This window comes from Melitaea cinxia, chromosome 10 (assembly GCF_905220565.1).
Source record: "Melitaea cinxia chromosome 10, ilMelCinx1.1, whole genome shotgun sequence".
NCBI classification, from domain to species: domain Eukaryota; kingdom Metazoa; phylum Arthropoda; class Insecta; order Lepidoptera; family Nymphalidae; genus Melitaea; species Melitaea cinxia.
This window is the reverse complement of record NC_059403.1, coordinates 5,179,210-5,200,949: the sequence shown is the minus strand read 5'-3', so window position 1 is coordinate 5,200,949 and position 21,740 is coordinate 5,179,210. Positions and strand designations below refer to the sequence as shown.

The 21,740-nt window shown below is 35.7% G+C and overlaps 1 protein-coding gene across 1 annotated transcript; it reads left to right on the top strand.

The window, feature by feature from the left end:
• Positions 1-10,819: 10,819 nt before the first annotated feature.
• LOC123657197 (toll-like receptor 6) lies at positions 10,820-19,718 on the top strand (the record flags this gene model as incomplete). The annotated part of the gene is made up of 7 exons (XM_045592775.1): positions 10,820-11,085; positions 16,446-16,904; positions 17,100-17,367; positions 17,447-17,833; positions 18,554-18,735; positions 19,183-19,303; positions 19,488-19,718. Coding segments are annotated over 7 exons (1,914 nt in total), but the record flags the coding sequence as incomplete, so codon positions are not given.
• Positions 19,719-21,740: the final 2,022 nt, after the last annotated feature.

Below are 21,740 nucleotides of genomic sequence, written 5' to 3'. Positions count from 1 at the left end.
TCAGCTTCACTTTCTTCGTAGCGTGATGTTTAGGCCTTATTAAAACAACGTCTAATGCGTGATTAGGTTTTTGAAATCGTAATGTTTTGTATATAGTTTTAATGAAGTCCCTTTTTTATGGCAACAATTTTTTAATTTAAAAGACCAGTAGTGTCACTAAAATTTAACAAATTAAAAAAATTAATAAGTTTAAAAAATATTGCAAAGTATTGGCTATTAAGCTTAAATTATTTGAAATTACGTAAGGCCTGTTTCACCAATTGTGGATAACGCTATTGTATCGTATTTGTCCTCCTTTTTAACCGACTTCCAAAAAAGGAGGAGGTTCTCAATTCGACTGTATTTTTTTATTTTTATGTATTACATCAGAACTTTTGACCGCGTGGAGCGATTTCGACAAATTTTCTTTTAATCGAAAGGTGGTGTGTGCCAATTGGTCCCATTTAAATTTATTTGAGATCTAACAACTACTTTTCGAGTTATATCTAATAATGCGTTTTTACTTGACGCTTTTTTCGTCGACCTACGTTGTATTATACCGCATAACTTTCTACTGAATATACCGATTTGGATAATTCATTTTTTGTTAGAAAGGGGATATCCCTAGTTTAGTACCATGATATATGATCAGATCTCGATAAAATTTAAATGTGACCACATGATAAACACCAGCTTTCGATTTAATTTAAAATCATCAAAATCGGAACACCCAGTAAAAAGTTATGCGGATTTTCAAGGGTTTCCCTCGATTTCTCTGGAATCTCATCGTCAGATCCTGGTTCCCTTTTCATGGTACAACACTTAGAATATCTCCTTTATAACAAAAAAATAATTATCAAAATCGGTTCATAAACGACGAAGTTATCCCCGAACATACATACATACGGTCGAATTGAGTAACCCTTCCCTTCGTCCTTTTTTGAAGTCGGTTAAAAAAGGAACATAACTAGAGAAGAAGAAATAGGGAATGTGTACAATAAGCGTATAAATAAATCTAATATAAGTCTTAAAATTTTTAGTGATCGACTTTAACCCGGCAGGAGGCGCTACCGGGTAAAATTTACCACATAGTCCATATATTTGAGAATATTTTGGGTTTCTGCTTAATTTTGTGCTGTGCCGTTTTGAGTACCTTTCGAGAAACGTGCAACGTTCTACCAGTTTGAATGGTTGACTACTGTTTGTATTCATCACCAACAGACATTTTAGGCGCATAATTTATAGTATTATTTATCAGTTAGTATCCATTTCTGTTTTATTATTTTAAGTATTCTAATTTTTTTTGCTGCTTTAGACTAACAAGGTGTCTCATTTTAGTACTGAACAAATATTTCCAAAATTGAAGACAATAACTAATAATATAGTCGCCATGAAAATAATTCAGAGAAAGGAGGTAGCAAGCACATATCGGTATCCGCACATATTTCGACATCTTATAAAATCTATTATATCTCAGCCTTGTTTATACAAAATAGTCAGTAATCAGGTGACGTGCCTTTGCTTTACATCAAACTCGGTAAATTGTCACGGAATAGTTGATTGCGATCGCATTATATTATGACCAATTCATGAAACTAAAACTGTGCTACCGTGTTACCTACCTAGTATAAAAATGACTGACTAGGTAAATTAACATATATATATATATATATATATATATATAGAAATCATGACAATTTAAGTCGCTCTAAGCGAGTTAGAGACCTGCATCCACGTTCGCATATATCAGCATCACGATATGCAATGTGTCCTTGGAAAAACGATCGATAAACTAAAATTAATAAAAATTTGTGTCATAAAAAGACATTTAGAGAACATATTCCTATTTCTAAAGAACGTCATCATCAACACGATAACATATAAAGAGGCTGATTTTTTTTACGTAATATTTCAAATGTTTCTTTTTCAAAATTTTCTTAATTTAACACATATTACAATTATTATCATAATTAACAATATTTTTTTTTATATATTGAACTAGTTGTTTTAAATATTTTCCATACGCTTAGAGTCAAAATGTTTCTTTCAAAGACATGTGCAAGAAATACATAATTATACGCTGTGATTTCATTTAAAAATAGTACCGAATAATACTTTATCCCAGATTATTTAAATTAAAATGTAATTAAATTTAAGGAAAAAAATAGTTTTATGAAATACCTGTTAAAAACCCCCCATTTTTACATAAAATCCATTGTGGTATTTTTGACGCGGTAGCGACCGTCCGTGTTACATTATAGGGCGCGCCTCCCGCCGCGTTAAAGACCAAGGAAGGTAAAAGTTTTATCAAGTATTAAAATGTTAACAATTTTAGAATTAATATTTATTTTTCTTATAATTGTATCATTTTAGTTTTGATTTTGAATAAAATGTCGTAGTGAACTAATTAGCTTTGGGTTTTGGTAAATAGGTTTTTGTCTTAAAAATATAAATGTACGCATATTATTTAAGTACTTACAAATACAATAATAATCTATAAAAAAAAATACAATAATAGTCTATAAGAGATAGTCACAAAGCTATATACGTATTACGTATATATGTATACGTTTACGATTTGTATACATTTACGTGTACAATAGCTACGTATATAAAATAATCAGATTTTGTAGAAGATTACTTGTTTAGGTAATACTTATATAACATCTTCTTCCATTTCAAGGCTGAATGTTGTATAGTTTATTTACGAAAGGAAGAAGAAAATTTGAACAAGGTGCCTTAAAGATAAAATATTTCATTGTTTCAAAATAGTGAATGGTAAAAAAACTAGCCTTCACTACCTCTATTTTTGTGAAAAAACTTCTGCTATATCATTTTGATTTTATTAAAAAGTTTTAATGTTAAAAAGCGCTTATCATTAAGGTTATATTATTTATTAACGACTTAATTTTAACGAACATTGTTATATATGTTAGCAGTTTTATCTTGTACTAGCTGTCCTCGTGACTTTGTTCGCATTTAACATTTCTTTGATTAAGACTGTTAGATAAAATATAGACTTCATCTTAAGATGAGACCTACGTTCAAAACGTTCTGTACATTCCGGGTTTCAACTTATTTTGGATATAAACGATTAAAAATTACCCATATATGAATTTCGATGAAGTTACATCTTCATTCATCCTCTCTTCCAACGGAACTGTCCAGTGCTTAAATGGTTTAGCTCGTAGTACGAACCAAGATTACACCCAGTGTCATATTATAAGATGCAGACAGACAAAAAGAAAAAATATACTTTTGGCTTAATGTCTGGAACAGGGAGCTACATAAAAATTTAACCTTTAATGTACAGAATAGGACCTGTTACAGTTTTATTTTAAGTATAAACGAAATACTAGTCTGTAAGGCTGAGAGGCATTTGTAACGTAAGAATAAATGGCCATTCCGAATTTTGTTAGAAATTGTTTTATGTTACAGGGTTGGTGCCAAAAATTTTATAATATTATTTTACGAAGATTTATTTTAGCTTTATTATGTAAAGCTACTTTTTATTCAAATAGTAAATCTTATATCCATAAATACGTAGATACAAAAATACCAATAGATTTTTCACGTCAAAAATTGTGCAAAATTTTAAACCAAGTCCAATATAATTCATATTTTACATTAATGAAATCAGTACTTACATAACATGTGATTTATATACAATGTTGTTCAATTTATATGAAATATATTTTTGTAATTATTAATGCGTTTTATTTGCAATCTTGAAGCTCGAATTTGAGGAAATTAATTTTCTAATGTTTACGCGAATTTCACTCATTATAATGAAACAACTCTTTCGGATTTTATCGCGGTTTATTTTCGGGAATTTTATGGAGATCCTCTCGTTGAATTGCAATCAGGGGGCGCCCTTAAAATCTAGCCCAGGGTGTTGATAGTACTAAAACTGGCACTGACAATCAAACCTCATTTTAAATTCTGATATTGGTCCGGGAGCCAGTGACAGATTTTCATTTTTTTCCTCCCAATCAAAACTTCTTAAATGCTTAAGGGATTTTTATTATGAATATTCGCGACTGCCAGCTGCGACTCCGTGGGTGGGGTGGCCAGTGGCAGCCGCATGGAGAAAAAATTTTTTTTTAAATACTTGCCTTCCACCTTCAAATGTGTCAAATAATATCAGGATGTGAAAAATAATATCAGGTGACCATAACATGGAAAAAATTTTTTTTTTTCAATGATTTTATTTCCCCTAAAAATGTACCTGGTGATAGTTTAGATGTTATTATAAATAAAAATTAATGTCAGCTGGCTGTATCTCGGTGGAAAGTTGGTCAGCTGGTACCTTGAAGGTATAAAGCAGCAGAATCTTATCATATGACGACTTTTCCCTTGACTTACAGCTAGCTGGTTTTTTTCATTATCTAATAATAATAATAATACAACTTTGCAAAGTTAGGACGTCTGACATCTCAGTCCTGTTGTGACCATGATTGCTGTAAAGCATCCGAAACCTCCGGCACCTAAAAGACTTAATAAACCACGATAAAATCCGAAAATGTTATTTCATTATAATTAATTATAATAATACACTTTATATAACACCAAAAACGGAAATAAGAGCGGTCTAATTGCTAAAAAGCGATCTCTTCAAGGTAACTTTGGGGCACAGGAAATGGTCTAGTTGGTTATCAACTTTGGACTCCGACCGTCCACGGGGCTTGTTCTGCAGGTCGAAATTTCCAAAACGAAAACGTTGTAACTAAAAACGCCCTGTGTTTTCTTTTTCGACTCAGCAGCCATACACATCATTAACCCTTCAAGCCGTTACTGCGACACTGGTGCCACGGCGGAAATTGTACTTGTAAATAACACGATATTTCAAGTTTTCCATTTTCTAAACTGAGTGACGCAAAGATGATAAACAAAAGAGAAAAAATAAATAAATTACGGTTTGCGAAACGCAAATAAATGAGTAAATAGTATAGTAATAGTAAATAGCTGTATAATTTTGGTTTGGAATTCTAAACCAAAGAGGACATATTTGAGATCAAAGTGACCGGTACGTCATTCGTACTTTCTAAATTAAATTACGGTGCGGTGCGGTGCGGTGCGGTGCTGCTATGGTGCTGTGTTAAGTACCGCATTGCTGCTGTGCTGCAGTGACGCTGTGTTGCAGTGCTGCAGTTCTGCTGTGCTGCAGTGCTGGTATGCTGCAGTGCCGCAGGGCTGCCGTGCTGCAGTGCTGTAGTGATACAGTTCTGCAGCGACGCTGTGCTGCAGTGCTGCAGTGCGGCAGTGATTCTGTGCTGCAGTGCTGCCATGATGCTGTGCTTTAGTGCTACAGTGCTGCTTTCCTGCAGTGCCGCAGTGATTCTGTGCTGCAGTGCTGCCGTGTTGCTGTGCTGCAGTGCTACCGTGTTGCTGTGCTGCAGGGCCGCAGTGATGCTGTGCTGCGCTGTAGTGATGCTGCTATGATTCAATCAAAAACAATCTTTTTTTTAATTATATAATGGGCTTACTCTTGACACCAGTCTAGCTCTAGAGCAGAGACAGAAAAAGCCTGTTCACTCGCGCTTTAAACATGATCGGATTGTATGAACTCGGAAATACAGACGCCGGCAGGGAATTCCTTGGCCGTGCGCATTAAAAAAGATGATTCGAAGCGCTTGGGGGTATGAGCTCGTGCAGCTGTAGGGCACACTCCCCAAAGTACAATCTGTAAAAGGCCGTTAGACTGGCAACTTTTCTTTGGTGGGCCAGAGTGTGAAGAGACTGCACCAATCTGGTGTTACCGATTAGCCGCTTGGCTCTGCGTTCCACTGAGTCCAGTGTGGCTAGTTGATATTTAGCTGAGCCATCCCACAAGTGACTGCAATATTCCATGCACGATCGGACTTGAGCTTTATATAGCGTTAAAAGCTGTTTAGGCGTGAAATATCGTTTGACCTTGTTTAAGATGCCAAGCTTTCTGGCTGCAGTTTGCAGTTTGGACTCAATGTAATTGCCAAAGTGGAGGTTAGAACTCAACTGCATGGCAAGGAGGTCGAGGGTATCGGACACAGGGACAGGTGTACCAAGGAAAGTAGGAGTCAAGTTGAAAGGACTCCGTTTGGGGAGAACAAACAAGCCTGCGTTTAGGTGGCGTTGAACGTGACCAGGTTGCAATCACCCCATTGGGATACGTGCTCTAGTATTGAGATCGTACGCTCTACCATGGCCTCTCTCTGAGAATGTATTACGCCCCTGTTGTCTTTTGCGCCAGACAGATATTTTTCAACAACCGTACTGTCATCTGCGTATCCAACAATGCCTGGTTGTAACATGTCGTTAATATGGAGCAGGAAAAGAGTTGCAGAGAGAACAGAACCCTGAGGGGCACCGGCATCAGGTCAGAGGAGCAGCCGTCGACGACCACTCTGATCGACCGTTCGCTTAAGAAGTCTGATATCCAGCTACAAACCCAGCAGGGATGCCGTAAGTAGGAAGCTTGTTAAGGAGACTTGCGTGCCAAACCCTGTCAAAGACCTTTGAGATATCGAGTGATACAGCGAAGGCCTCATCTGGCCTCACAATGGCTTCGCCCCAGCAGTGTGTGACATATACCAGAAGATCTCCAATAGACCGCCCCTGACGAAAGCCGTATTGGTGATCACTAAGGATTGCATTGTCTTCTAGGTAGTTCAGCAACTTGCTGTTAAGTACCTTTTCCATGACTTTGCAAAGCATGGAGGTGATGGCGATTGGTCGGTAGTTGCAGGGATTGACTCAGCTACCCTTTTTGGGCATTGTCTACTATTAGATAGCTTCCAAAATTTTGGACCATTTTAGATTGGAGAGAGAGGAGGTACATATACAGGTGCGTGTGAGAACAGGAGACAACTCAGGTGCACAGGCCTTTAGGAGACGCGCAGGTATACCGTCAGGTCCACTAGTTTTGTTCACGTCAAGATTCAGCAGAACTCTACGGACTTCTTTGTTGTGGATCGTGATCTGTTGCATAGAAGAGTCAAATCAAGGCAGGGATGGTGGCTGCGTAGAGCCAGCGTCAATACGCGAATTTTTCGCAAAGAAAAATGCAAATAAGTTTGCCTTTTCTACTGCGGAGTGAGCTAGCGAACCATCAGGCTTCTGCAGAGGAAGCAATGTAGGGCGGCAGAAATTGGATTGTACTGCCTTCGACAGAGACCAGAATGGTCTACTACCAGGGGGTAGGAGGCAAGTTTTGCACCTATAAATAAATAAATAATAAATAAATAAATATCATATAACATACACACACGGTCGTCTGTTCCTATGGTAACTTAATGCTTGTGTTACAGATAACAGCCGACTGTTATTTCTATTTTTTTTTTTTTATAAATATTCATAGAAATAATACATATATAAATATAAAATATAAATATTACACCCAGACTCAGGCGGAAATCGAACCCGCAACCCGTAGAACAGAAAGCAGGGCCACTACAAACTGCGCCAACGGGCTAGTCAAACCTACCTATACGAAGGATATGGTCGGATCGGGCCCTTTGCAGTGTCCGCTTGCAGGACTTGGCGGCTGAACTAAAAGCTTTTTTCCTCGTGCGAACCCTCTGCGCTTCAGCTTTGGCATCGCGGACTTGTACCCAAGCTTGGTAAGCAGACTCTTTGAGGGCCTCAGCATGGGCGCATTCAGCATTGTACCAAGGTCGGGATTTATGGTCGAGCGACATGTCGGAGAATGGGATGAAATATTCCACTCCCAGCCGAATCACGTCCGCAACTGCCTCAGCCGAGCACGAGGGGTCGCTCGAGGAAAAACAGACTTGTTGCCAAGGGAAAGATGCATAGAAATGCTGCATCTCTTCCCAGTCTGCTAACTCATATCGCCATAATCTTCTTGTGCCCCTTGGACAGTTGTCCGGAGGAGAGCAGGAAGATACGCAGCAGGGCAGATCTGAGACCGAATGTCTGTCCGGATCCGTAGTTAGCAGAAGGTCCAGGCAGTTGGCTGTATGGCTAACGATATCCGGTACCCGCGTTGCAACCCGTACCATCTGGGTGAGATCCAGTGCTATCGCGAATTTACGCGCTTCCCTCCCAGCGTGGCATGTTTTCTCGTACGGGAACAACCACTACTCGTGGTGGGCGTTAAAGTCCCCGAGAAAAACAAGTTCCGCCGTCGGGTACCGTTGCTGTGCTTTGTCTGCCATCTCTGTAAGGTTGTCGAAAAGGCTGGTCGTCTCCTGATCTCCACTGTGCGACCGATAAACACAAGCGTAGACAGTTTTGTCTACGTCGGTGTCTACTAAAACCCATAATGTTGAGAACCCGGTTGCTTCAAAGCACCGGAGTCGCTTGTAGCAAATGTCATCGCGGACGTACACACAGTCCCCAGCGTGTTCCTTGAACTTATGTTCTAGTGAGTAGCATGGGTAGTTGAGATACGTCACATCGGCTGGAGATTTAATTTGCGTCTCCGTTAAGAAAAACAGTTGCGTCTTCGCGGTCTCAAGGTGGTGGTGGACCGGGTTAGTGTTGGAATGCAGACCTCGGATGTTAGTGAGGTGCACCGTCAGTGGGAGGAAGTGCAGCCGTTTTTTAAACTTTTTCGTTGTTGAGGAGTGATGATGGGGAAACAGTTGGATGTCGAGGCACAGCTTTTACCATGCGAATTCCTTGGACTAAGCCGACCATTGGGAAGCTCATCCGGAGACTGCAGGGACGCCCGAGCCCCCCTGGAAGTCGCCACCGGGTCCTCCCATCCAGTCACCAACTGGCACGGTGGAGCCATCTCAGGATTTTTCGCGACGTGGCGGGGTAGCCTTTGCCACGTGGCTGGCGCGCTAGGGCCCCCAACTGCCTGCGGTCGGTCAACGGCAAGACCGTGCCTCAGATCCCGCTACCCTCCAGTATGAGCCACCCGGTACGGTGTCGCTTAAGATTCCGAAAACTGAGCCAAGCTGCGCAACTGACACCCTTCTATCCCTCAAAGGTACTGGAACTCCTGCACACAGACGGAACGCAGCAAGCTGCTTGGCGCCTGGTTCAGTCTGGAGGGTGGTCGCTGCCAGGCGGCCCCTAAGCAGGACCTTCCACCGCGTTGTGTGGGGATCGTTCAGCCGTCGCCACAGGTAGGTTAGTGGCGCCGTTGCCCAGGGTGGACCACTAGGAGGTAGACCCCAACCACCCCAAAATCTTCATTCTATCATTACTTCTTTACAAAAGAGTTGAACAGGTTAGAGTGTTTGTAGTTCGTTTTGACACATCTTAATCGTTAGATTGAAAGGTTCTGTCCATTACGCTTTGGTGAGAAAAAGAAAAATGCGAAGAAATAGATAGAAAAATAGAATAGAAATGCGAAGATTAAATAACGTATAATTCTAATTTTTAAACACGGTAACATATTATTACGCCCTATTATTACTCCTCTCCCTGAACATTAATTTAATTTGTTTGCCTGGTCAACTTTGTGGAAAATTGGAATCATGTGTGCGTGCGTTTGGGTTTATGTAGATCCTTATGCGACTTCGTGAATTCTTGTCGCAGGTCAGGGCGTGATGTCAGCGGCTGCTTGCGATAGTTTATAGTTGATCTTTTGTTCACGATACGCGCGAGAGTTTTATCGTTTCGTGAGTGATTTTTAAATGTGTTAGATATTTAAAAGATATCGATACTATGCGAGACGTTCGTACAGCACATCTTAGATAGACATTTAATACTATTTTACATAGCCCTAAAAATCCAGAAAAAGGAAAATTATTAGTAAGTGGCGAAAATAACTAAAGATCTACGCATTGAAAAGAATTCTGTTCCTCGTAGAATTTTATTCATTGTAATTTAATGGCGTCTTGACATTGTTAACTGTTTAGATACATGCTCAAGAAACGTATCATGCCGCGCTTCAGCCTGTAATATCCCACTGTTGGGCATAGGCCTCTTTCCCCATGTAGGAGAAGGATCAGAGCTTAATCCACCACGCTGCTCCAATGCGGGTTGGCGGATATATTTCCTACTATGAGTAACGATCGCTATCAGGTGTATATGATAACAACCGGGACCGACGGCTTAACGTGCTCTCCGAGGCACGGTGGGGAGACCCACAAGGACTGCACAAACACCCAGACCACGGCAAACACCTGTATGGCCAATACAAATGTTTGTCATGTGCGGGGATCGAACCCGCAACCGCCAGCACAACGGGTACAATCCATGGCTGTGACCGCTGCGCCAACGCGGCGTCATATCATGTATCATGCTGAATGGGTCTAAAAAGTAGCTCTATTAGACTCAGTCAAATTTTAAAATGGGCTAGAATTTTTTTTCACGTTACCTATTTCACTTACAGAACCCCCAATTTGAAGGAACGCAGTTACGAGTCGAACACCTCGTATATATTACATATATAATTATGTAGGTATATATATTGTTATAGATTCGTAAGTATATATCACCATAAAGCCAAACACAAATACCGTGGCATTGTGGTCAATATGACGCTTATGTTACAGGTGGTCTGATAATGGTCATTATGTCGTTTGGCGCGAACGACTACCGTTCCTACGTCTTGAATGTTACACTCACTCTGTGTTTATATTCTCAAAGTTGCCTATTATTAAGTGTTTATAATGCATAGTTTAAATGTGATACAATATACCTATTTAGTAACTGTGGTTCTCAAGAGGAAGTTTGCTTTAAATAAAGGTCTAACACATAACTAGTAAGCTAATCTATTTCTACCTCGTCTACGTCATTTTCAGCAATGTACACACGCATCACCAATGCTGCGATAACGCTGCGATAAAAAGAATCTTATCATTCCACCTCGATATCGAGCCGTACGTAGATGTGTACCGTTAAGATTAAAAAATAAAACATGGGCGCGATAAACTTTTTTATTTTTTATTTTTTTATTTTCAATTCCGTGTTTTGCCAGGATGAGGTGACGGAGCAAGTGCACAGATTAATAAAAGTGTGTAATTATTGTACATGCAGTGAAATACCTGATGTTGATGGAACACATTTGGTTTTAAATATTCAGTGTTCTGAGCTAGACAAAATTGAAAATCTGGCTGATTTAGACAAGATACAATGGCCTGCTAACCCCAATGGATTGAAAATTGCAGCCGCTTTCGAAGGGTTAGGACTTACCACTCTAGGCAAGTGAGTAAACAATTTATGTACATAGTTTTATCTACTATAAATGAAAAATGTTTTCAGGGTTATATTAAAGGACAGTGAATCATTACACAGATAATATTCTATGAAAACTGTATCAAATATATATTTAAGTACTTTTTTTTAGTAAGATTCATATATCCTATGTTAACACCATTCAATAGAAAATACGTTTATCTTGTAATGTTTACTATTAATACTTTTTTGTTTTGTTATTGAGAAAATCATATGGCGACATGTCAATAATATAGGCGGAACCGTGGGTTTGAATCACCTTTATTCTCTTAATTGCTTTATCTATTCTATAATCATATTCTATTATATCTTACTTTAGAATAACGAATTTTTATACCTACAGAAAATGGATACACTCTTATTGAATAAGTTTAATATTAAAATTAGGTAAAGCTTACTTCTTTTATTTTTTAATTTTTTTTAGATAGGTACGTCTAAAAAATGTTTTTTAAAAGTCATTATTTCTTGATTAATTAAAAAATAGTAATCTATGAACAAGACACAAAACGTGATAGATTCATTTAAAATAAATATATATTAAAATTTTAAAATAATATATAAATTTGCATTATAAGTCTCATAGTCATCATTAAATTGTAAAAGTACATATGCATTCAATCGATATCTATCTATCCATGGGTCTACCCACAGTGGGGCAAAGTTTGACATTTGCTCCACCCTGACATGAAACTAATAATGACATTTTAGATTTTAATATGGTAACTTTAAGGTTGATTTAGCCAAAACTGCAAGGTATTATTGAAATAGTATGATAAATAGCAATTTAATTTTCTACTACTTATCGAGTGTATCAAGTTATTTGTTATTGCCTCACCTTTACAAAGTTCTGGATACGCCCATGCATCTATCTATTATTATCTACACTTTAATGCATGCATTGCAATAGACACTCGTAAAAGTTTTTATCGGCTTATCTATAGATTCTACCCACCTTATTATATTCATTTACATATTAGTAACTGTTATTCTGATTCACGCGCAGCATTCAAGGCATTCTGGCCTCTATTTGACATCTAGTGGGTGATACTACCCACTTGTAGCAATTCACGCGAATTTGGCCTTATGTTGTATCTATTATTCAATTTATGATAAAATATAACATATTTTTATGTTCCATAAAGCGTCCATTATGTAGCACTGACAGTACTGAACTTATGTCTAACGGTTTGAAGACTAAAGTTTAAGGACTTATCATATCGACACCTGATATGAAGAACATTGTAACTAATGAAACAATGTTTTCTAACTATACCATTAAAATACCGAGGGGAAAAAAGGTATCTTTCAATCTGAACCATTGACTGACCGAAACTATTGTATACGATATATATATATATATATATATATATATATATATATATATATATATATATATATATATATATATATATATATATATATATATATATATATATAGCTAGATCATCTCTTTCCCACATAATGATAGTGTTTTTTAAATTATTTTTAAGTTAATTTAAACATATTAAACATGTACCCAATTTAAAATATTGACGCATATTCCTTAAAATAAAAAGTACCTAAGCTCGGTAGCTTAGCTCGGTATTTTTAGTAAATCGTGTTTTTTGAAAATCTTATTTAAATACGAATTACATATTTATAAAATAGGAATAATATTTTTCAATTTTACCGATATAATAATAAAAAATATGAACTGGCTATTTAAACAAAAAATAACGAGTGCAACTAGAAAAAAAAAAGAAAAAATAATAATTGATCTTGGAAACATGAGGATTTAAAACGTGATCATTTCGGTCGATCGCGACCGGCCGATTTCCCATCTGAGCTATTACAACTTTATTGACAATCGCGAAATTTACCTTCGTATTCTAACGATATTGTAGCAATTTTTTCATTGCCTAAAAACAGGGATAAAACGACATTTTCTTAAAATGAATCCTAGCTAGATTTATTTATCTCTCCCGAAATTCTCTGCATACTAAATTTCACGAAAATCGTTGGAGCCGTTTCCGATATATATATATATATATATATATATATATATATATATATATATATACAAGAATTGCTCGTTTAATAGTATATAATATCTAACAAATATAGATATAAAGTAAATATAAGTACATATTTAAATATTGCTACATGTTTTTTTTTATAACAACGAAAAGAAAAAAAATCATCTATATAGTCATATATAGTTCCAGCCCGGCGATGAAAAATTCTTTTGGTCCGATAAAAAAACAACTTTTTGAATACCTTACTCTTTAAACCGAGAAAAATTACGGTTTCCCGTAATCTTACACTCACCCGAAATTATATAATATGCAGTTTAGTCTATAGAAATAGTTGTTGAAAAATTGAAAATTAAAATTTAACCATAGTTAGATATTTATAGAACGGGCTAGCCGTTGGCGCAGTTAATAAATAGATTTTTATTTTTTCTCTTTATACAAGGAAGAATAATAATACAAGACAAGAAAATTAGTAGCGTTCCAAATTGTTCTAATCATAATCAGAGATAAAAGGTTACTGACTTCTCGCGTAGATTCGCAATTTAAACACAGGTGACATGCGCGATACAACACTGATTGATAGGTTTAAACCAAACCACATTATAATTAAGTAAATCCATTGTTACGCTAATAATTATTAAAAGAATGTCAAAAACCTATCTTCTATATCAGTGGTTACTAGCTTTTAGTGATGAGGGACCATTTGACATAATATTTAAATCTGAAGTACTTAGTGAGGTTTGTAAGTAGACGATATTTGTCCTTTGCTATCGAAACTTAAAATTGATAATAGTAAAGAAAAGCAATGAACGAAACTGAACGTAACAAATTAACCAGTAAGACTCCCTAACTCAGTTACTCCACGCTCTGCTTTCACGAACGGCTTTGGGTGCTTTCTGGAACCACCGACTAAATACCACTATTTTACAATGTTGACATATGTATATGTATATATTAAGTGCTAAATATCAAGTTAAATCAGCCAGTAAATAGTTAAATAACAACGAAGTAGTAAACTTTGTATGAAACTTAAAATGGGGACAACAGTGCAGGTATATCATGAAAATTATAAATATAAAAGTTTTGAGTCTGATCAAATCCATCATTGTTTTCGTTGTCCGGCTCCTGTTTAAGAAAGGAGTTAATGCAAATCTAGCCTGTGTCTTTGCAAAAAAAAACATTAAAAGAATATCCTTCTTACTAATAAAATTTAAAAAATTGATTCAAACATCTCTAGAGTTCATCATCAAATCATCACCACAATTACTTGCCACACCGACCTGTTTTATATTATTTATTTACATAAGTCCTTGTGCGTCTTTTTTTCTAGGAGTGTCCTCGATTGTCCTAAAATTCATTAATTTTCTGAAAATTAACTAACATATTCGAACATACCAAAAATTTACATAAAGAAGTAATATAAAATCCCTTTTTTTAAGTCACTAGAAACTGGCAGTAAATACGATACGCGGTAAAACAGTTAAACAGAACTAATAAAGATAAATTAAAAATGTTATCGACAGAAAATACTGTAGATATAATTATTACCTATCAGAAACATCTGCGTGCACTCAATTACTTTGTAATCGTTAATTTAATATCGTTAATCTATTTTTAACTGGCTGAGCCGAAAGATATTGCTTGAAAACGTTTTATTTAATTTTCCACTAATTATCTGCACATTTTTTTCTTTCCACACAGACAATACAAAATACATTTCATTTTTTTTTTTATATAGATGAAAGGATTCACGAACTTCTAAATCAAATGTGTAAACAATAAATAAAAAGCATGTAATATAGAGATATGTATGTAGTTGTAATATTTAAATTACACGTTATCAATTAATGTAAATTGACATCATATTCCGTTTACGTCATTATCATCACACAACGGACAAAACTCACACTACCATTTTTCTCAGAAAGAAGATATGTCTTAATAATTGTGTTTGCTCGCAAACGAAAAAAAAACCGACTTCAATTACATCGACAAGTAATACAACGTAGATAGACGAAAAAATAGTCAAGTAAATTCGTGTTATCAAAGATTACTCAAAAATTTGTTATCGGATCTCAATGAAATTTAAATGTGACCACATGATAAACATCAGCTTTCGATTAAATTAAAAATTATTAAAATCGGTACACCCAGTAAAAAGTTATTGCGGATTTTCAAGAGTTTCCCTCGATTTCTCTGTGATCCCATCATCAGATCCTGGTTTCCTTATCATGGTACTAAACTAGGGATATCTCCTTTTTAACAAAAAAAAAAAAAAAAATTATCAAAATCGGTACATCCAGTAAAAAGTTATGCGGTATAATACAACGTAGGTCGACGAAAAAAACGTCAAGTAAAAACGCATTATTAGATATAACTCGAAAAGTAGTTGTTAGATATCAAATAAATTTAAATGGGACAAATTGGCACACACCACCTTTCGATTAAAACAAAATTTGTCGAAATCGGTCTACCCGGTCAAAAGTTCTGATGTAACATACATAAAAAAAAATACAGTCGAATTGAGAACCTTCTCCTTTTTTGGAAGTCGGTTAAAAATTTCTTATTACACAAGCATTCATGCGAAAAAGACAACACTTTAAGAAGCTCAAAAAAAAAAAAAACTCACTAAATTATTATAATAATTCGTTTAGATTCATACACTGGTATGGATTGACCAAAAAAAAGAGAATTTAGAAATTTGAATCGCCTTTACATAATAACCGTTTACTGAAGTATTTAAGAATTATTTTAATATTTTATTACTTTCCCATTGTTAATAAGTCCTATTTTAGAAAATTCTATAGTCCTTTTTTATTTCTGACATGACCTTTGGAATTCAAGCTATAAATAACAATGACATTAAAAATAGAGTAAGTGATATAATCGAGACCGTCTTGTAGTTTAAATCTTAAGAAGTTGTAACGATCCATTTTTATCCGATGACACCATACCGAGATGATACCGAATATCCTGCTGTAAAGTTATTTGGAAAGTACATACTGTATGAAACAATGACAAATATTCTGATGTAAATACGAATGTCTGACATAGATTCATTCTCGTTTGCATTTGCTAATATTGTAATTGAAATATATTCTTTATTTAATTAATTTAATTGTATTTAAAATAGATTTACAATACGACCTCAAGCTATACTCGTATATCCTAGAAGGTCACTGATACAAATATTCTAAATTCAATTTAATATAATTATATAATATTATGTTATGTTGATATATCATATTATATTATGTTATAGTAAGATTATTTTTATGATTTGAACCACACATAAATGTTTCGTTATTAAACTTTTAGGCTACCTCCAAATGCTCAAGTGGAAACGCTCAGATTTAGCAACAATGCCATCAAGACGTACTGGCCAGACCCGTTTAGCGATGTTCAAAATCTGAAGAAATTGTCCTTTTCCCAAAATGAGCTAACTGGGATAACGCCTGATCTCTTCACTAAAATAGCAGGATTGGAGGATTTAGATCTCTCTTATAATAAAATAACGGACATAAGTCCTTTAGATTTCAAAAACCTGCATCATGTCAAAAGATTAAACTTGCAAAGCAACCTTTTAAAAAAAGTTCCTGTAGAGGCTTTACAACCAATGATTATGTTAGAGGACTTGGATCTTAGCAAGAATGGTATATTCGACGTGATGCTAAGAACAGTTGAAAGTGAATCAATAAAAAAAGTAACGAGGTTAAATTTGAGCGGGAACAGAATTCGATCAATTGGAAAAGAATCCTTTCCTGAGAATAATAATATGTAAGTACATACTACATTTATTTTTAATATAATCATTATTCTATTTCTTTCTCAATAATTCTTATAATTATCTATATTACCAAAAGTATATACCTACCATTTTAAAAGCTAATAAATTTAGATAGGTGAATTTTAGTGCTTACATAAACTTACGCAACTCATTTTTTAAATAATAAACAATTGACCTTCTTCCAGAGAACTCCTGGATTTATCTAACAACATAATTGAAGTAGTCGAAGAGGATGCTTTGTTATCCTGCATTAATTTAAGAGAACTGAACCTTGCGCAGAATAATATAACATTCACTTTTGCTCTACCACAGACTCTTCAAATTGCTATACTAAAGATAAACACTTTATACCATTGGCCAAAATTTCCAAGCAGTATCACGTATATTGATTTATCATACAACCGATTATCTGCGCTTTACAATGAAAACAATGTTGATTTCAACAATTTAGAGGTATTTATTCATTAGACACAGAAATTTATTTATATTTGTACTTATTCATTTAATTAAAAAAAAAATAATATGTTTTTAGGTTCTAAGTATCGGCGGAAACCAAATAAAAGATTTTCACATTGAAAATAAACTGCCAAAACTATTTAGTTTAGATATATCATACAACCTTATTTCAGACGTGCCAAAATGTTTGAGCAGCCAAATCTTTCCCAATTTAGAGGAATTGCGGTTAGATGGAAACCCAATAGAAACTATTTATTTTAAAAACATTTTGGCACTAAAGACCTTATACATGAATGATTTAAACAAATTACATGTAGTCGAGGACAAGGCTTTCAGCAATGTTATCGGAAGGACTAGTGAGCTAATGTCAGGGGAAAAGTATTGTTTCACTCTTTATCTGTCAAATTGTGCGTCGCTGCACACAATACAAGAGGGCGCATTTGATGGAACGTTTTTATGTATGGTAATTAACCTTCACTTATTGTTTTATGGCTTAAATTATTATAATATTATTGTATTGAAAAACAAATAATTTTTTTAATAAAAACTAGAAATACTGTGACACTGTAACTAAAATCTATATGGTCTAAAATTTAGCCAAGACTAGCCAGACTAATAAATACTTATACATATACTGATACTAATAAATAAAAGAACTCCGTCCTACATGGAGAAAAGGCCTACACCCAGCACGGGGATGTTACAGGCTGAATTAGTAAATGTAAAAAAAAATTAACAACTAGGATACCCAACATTTAATAACATATAAACATAATATACTTTATTACTACAAGCGTTGGCGTAACGGTCACAGCACTGGTTTGTAGCTGTGCGGTTGCGGGTTCGATCCCCGCACACAACAAACATTTGTATTGGTCATACAGATATTTTCCGTGGTCTGGGTGTTTGTGCAATCCTTGTGGGTCTCCCCACCGTGCCTCGGAGAGCACATTAAGCTGTCGACCCCGGTTGTTACCATGTGCATCTGATAGCGATCGTTACTCATAGTAGGGAATTTATCCGCCAACCCGCCTTGGAGCCGCGTGGTGGATTAAGCCCTGATACTTCTCCTACATGAGGAAAGAAGGCCTATGCCTAGCAGTGTGATATTACAGACTGAAGTGTATACATATACCACTACTCGTATTATCTAACATTATAACAAAAGCAGTATTTCTTCCAGTTAGACATAAGCAAAAACAATTTAACGTCTTTGTCTAAAACGTTATTGGAATGGTCGACGCTGTCAGAGGGAGCCAATCTCCAGTTCAATCCGTGGCACTGCTCTTGCGAACTACAGTGGCTGCTGGACGACCTACTACCTCAGATGTACCGAGCCAATTCTAGACTTCTTGCTGAATTGAGGTATAGTTACAATTTCTGATAAAATGGTTAAAAAAAGTTTTGTTGGGCAGCACTGCTTACAATATTATTAAATGTTTTTACGCCAGTATTTAGTTCTACTCGTGCTCGTGTATTTCTTATAAAAACGATAAATCAAATCTTTGCATATATTGTATAATCTAATTAAGAATCCCTAAAACTACTTCCGGACTATTCAAGCTGTTACTAACTATTTATAAAATAGTTTGTTTCAACATTTTGAAAGTTACAGTTTGGGAATAAAAATAGGATTGAATTTTTTTAGTTTCAAATATGGCATTTGCTTATTAGGTTTGGGTTTGAGAGACGCTTTGAGCCAAATTTAAATTATTACTAAAATGTCACTACTCTGTATTGCTAAACTACCGAGAGGCTTAGCTAATTGAATATAGATTTAGAATAGTGGATATGTTATGACAATATCATTAGATGCGGGTCTCCACGGGCATACGAGGGTCTACGACTCGTGCACTGGTACAACTGGACCGAGCAGGCGATGTGCAATGATGACTACGAGTACATGAGAGGCGGCCCGCAAGGCACCTACGTGGTAACGTTGTATTATTTATTTGTCTTTTATAATTTTTCTATTTTCTAATAACTAAACTTCTACCAAATATGTTACGTTATTTCTTGGAATAAACTTCTCAGTCATCAAAAAAAACTCAAATTAGCCAAAAAGAATATAATGAGTTTATTATTATAATTTAAACAAAACCGGTTGCAAATTCCAGATACAATCAATGGACTCTGGTCCAAAGGTGACCTCTCTCACATTAATCCTTGTCGGTTGCATCCTCGTCGCATTGCTCATTGCGATCTCACTGTTCGTGTACTTGGTGAAGAGTCGGAGACGACAGAGGATCAGGCAGGCTGCCTTGAACAGGAAGAGACAGAGCACGAGTGATGAGAAAAATTCGAATGGTCTACAAAGAGAACAATTCACTGCTTTGAACAAAACTTAAGTATACAGTAATTAAGTATGCAGGTGGATACAAGCGAGAGATATTAAATGAAACCACTTATACTACATACAAACGAAGCTACATCCAAAAAGTCAGCCAAGTAGAAGCAGTAGTTTAGGCACATACTACATACAAACGAAGTTACATCCAAAAAGTCAGCCAAGTAGAAGTTTAGGCACAAGATATATGATATTCAGACATATAAAGCCATATGTCAAACTCTATACGACTGATTTTTTACACAAAGCGTAGAAATAGTATGTAGGATATATACTTATACATTTATTGTCTCTTGATTATATGAACCTCGATATAATATTTTATAAAATACGTAATGAAGTGCGGTTTTACGTCATTGTTGATGTTCATAGTAGGTCATCACTCACACTCACTTCATCATCACTTCACCCTATCGCAGTCCACTGCTGGACATAGGCCTCTACAAGTTCGCGCCAAAAATGGCGCAAACTCACGTGTGTTGCCCATAGTCACCACGCTGGGCAGGCGGGTTGGTGACCGCAGGGCTGGCTTTGTCGCACCAAAGACGCTGCTGCCCGTTTTCGGCCTGTGTATTTTAAAGCCAGCAGCAGCGCCAGCAATTAGATGGTTATGCCGCCATCGGTGGGCCTTTTTAGTTTCAAGATGGTAGTGAACTGTGTTATCCCTTAGTCGCCTCTTACGACACCCACGGGAAGAGAGGGGGTGGCTATATTCTTTACTGCCGTAACCACACACTGATAGTAGGTATAAGTGATAAACTTGTCGAAGTATTCCATTAAAAAATTCCAAAGCAAATATTTTATTAAGCTTCGTTAAGTTTGTTTTTTGGTTTTAGTTACTGTTTGTTAGACTTGTTTATGTGAAAGTATTTTTGCAATCAATGTGTATTATAACACATAGTCACTCCTAGTCATACCTATATATTAAAACATAGATACGAGTACATATATAACCTACCTATATTATATCCTTTCCAATGTAAAAAAGTTAATTTTTGTTTTAATAATTTGAATTCGAAATTTTATTTGGAATATTATTATATTGATTACAATAATCTAGTTTAGGTTAAGGATTTTTACCTACATTTAGTTAAATTTCGTCCTCAGAGCCAATTTTGTATGAAATAAATACGTAAGTGATTCAAATGAAAGTATACTAGAATATATGTAACCGTGAAATCAGAGTCATGTAACTTTAACTATTACTATTTATACAGCAAAATATAATCACATTTTTGACGTGACAACGTCTAATAAATCGATACACACCGCCTGCATGCACAAAAAATGATGACCCGCTGTCCGGTTACGTGCATCGTACGCTTGTGCCACATCTATCTCTCTTCCACTCGATTGGCCTATGCGTCCGAGGAGATGTTTTGTTACGACGTTATCACGTTGAACTATCGTCCATAAACCAACTTTACAGACAACCAATTTTTTTAAAATGATACACAAATATAAAAAGCAAATGTTGTCATTTATTTGTCGTTCATACAATCATTAGAGAACTCAATATTATCCCAATTGACTAGCCCATTAATAGCGCACGTCGCAATGAATCTGTTTTCTGTTCCGGCAGTTGTAGATTTGATTTCCGCCCAGAGTTTAAATGTCATTTATATTTATTTACATACTAGCTGTGCCCGCGACTCCGTCTTCGTGGAATTTAACAAAAAAGATATTGTCAGTTCGCAGAGTTATAAAATAAATTAATTAATTTCTTAAATAAAAGTAGCTTACGTTACTCCTTACTACATCAGCTATCTGCCAATGATAGTTCCGTCAAAATCAGTCCAGCCGCTCCAGAGATTAGCCGAAACAAACAGACAGACAGACAAAAATGGTAAAAAATGTTTTTTGGTATACGTTCCGTGTATACATCCGGTCCGATTTAGATGTGGTTTTCACTTATATATTATGGTAAACTTTGCTTAACATTTAGTGTTTACTTCAGTTTTTCAGTTCTTAATTAAAAAAGTTAAGCCAATTAAATTTTTTTAATCACGTTGAATATGTAAAT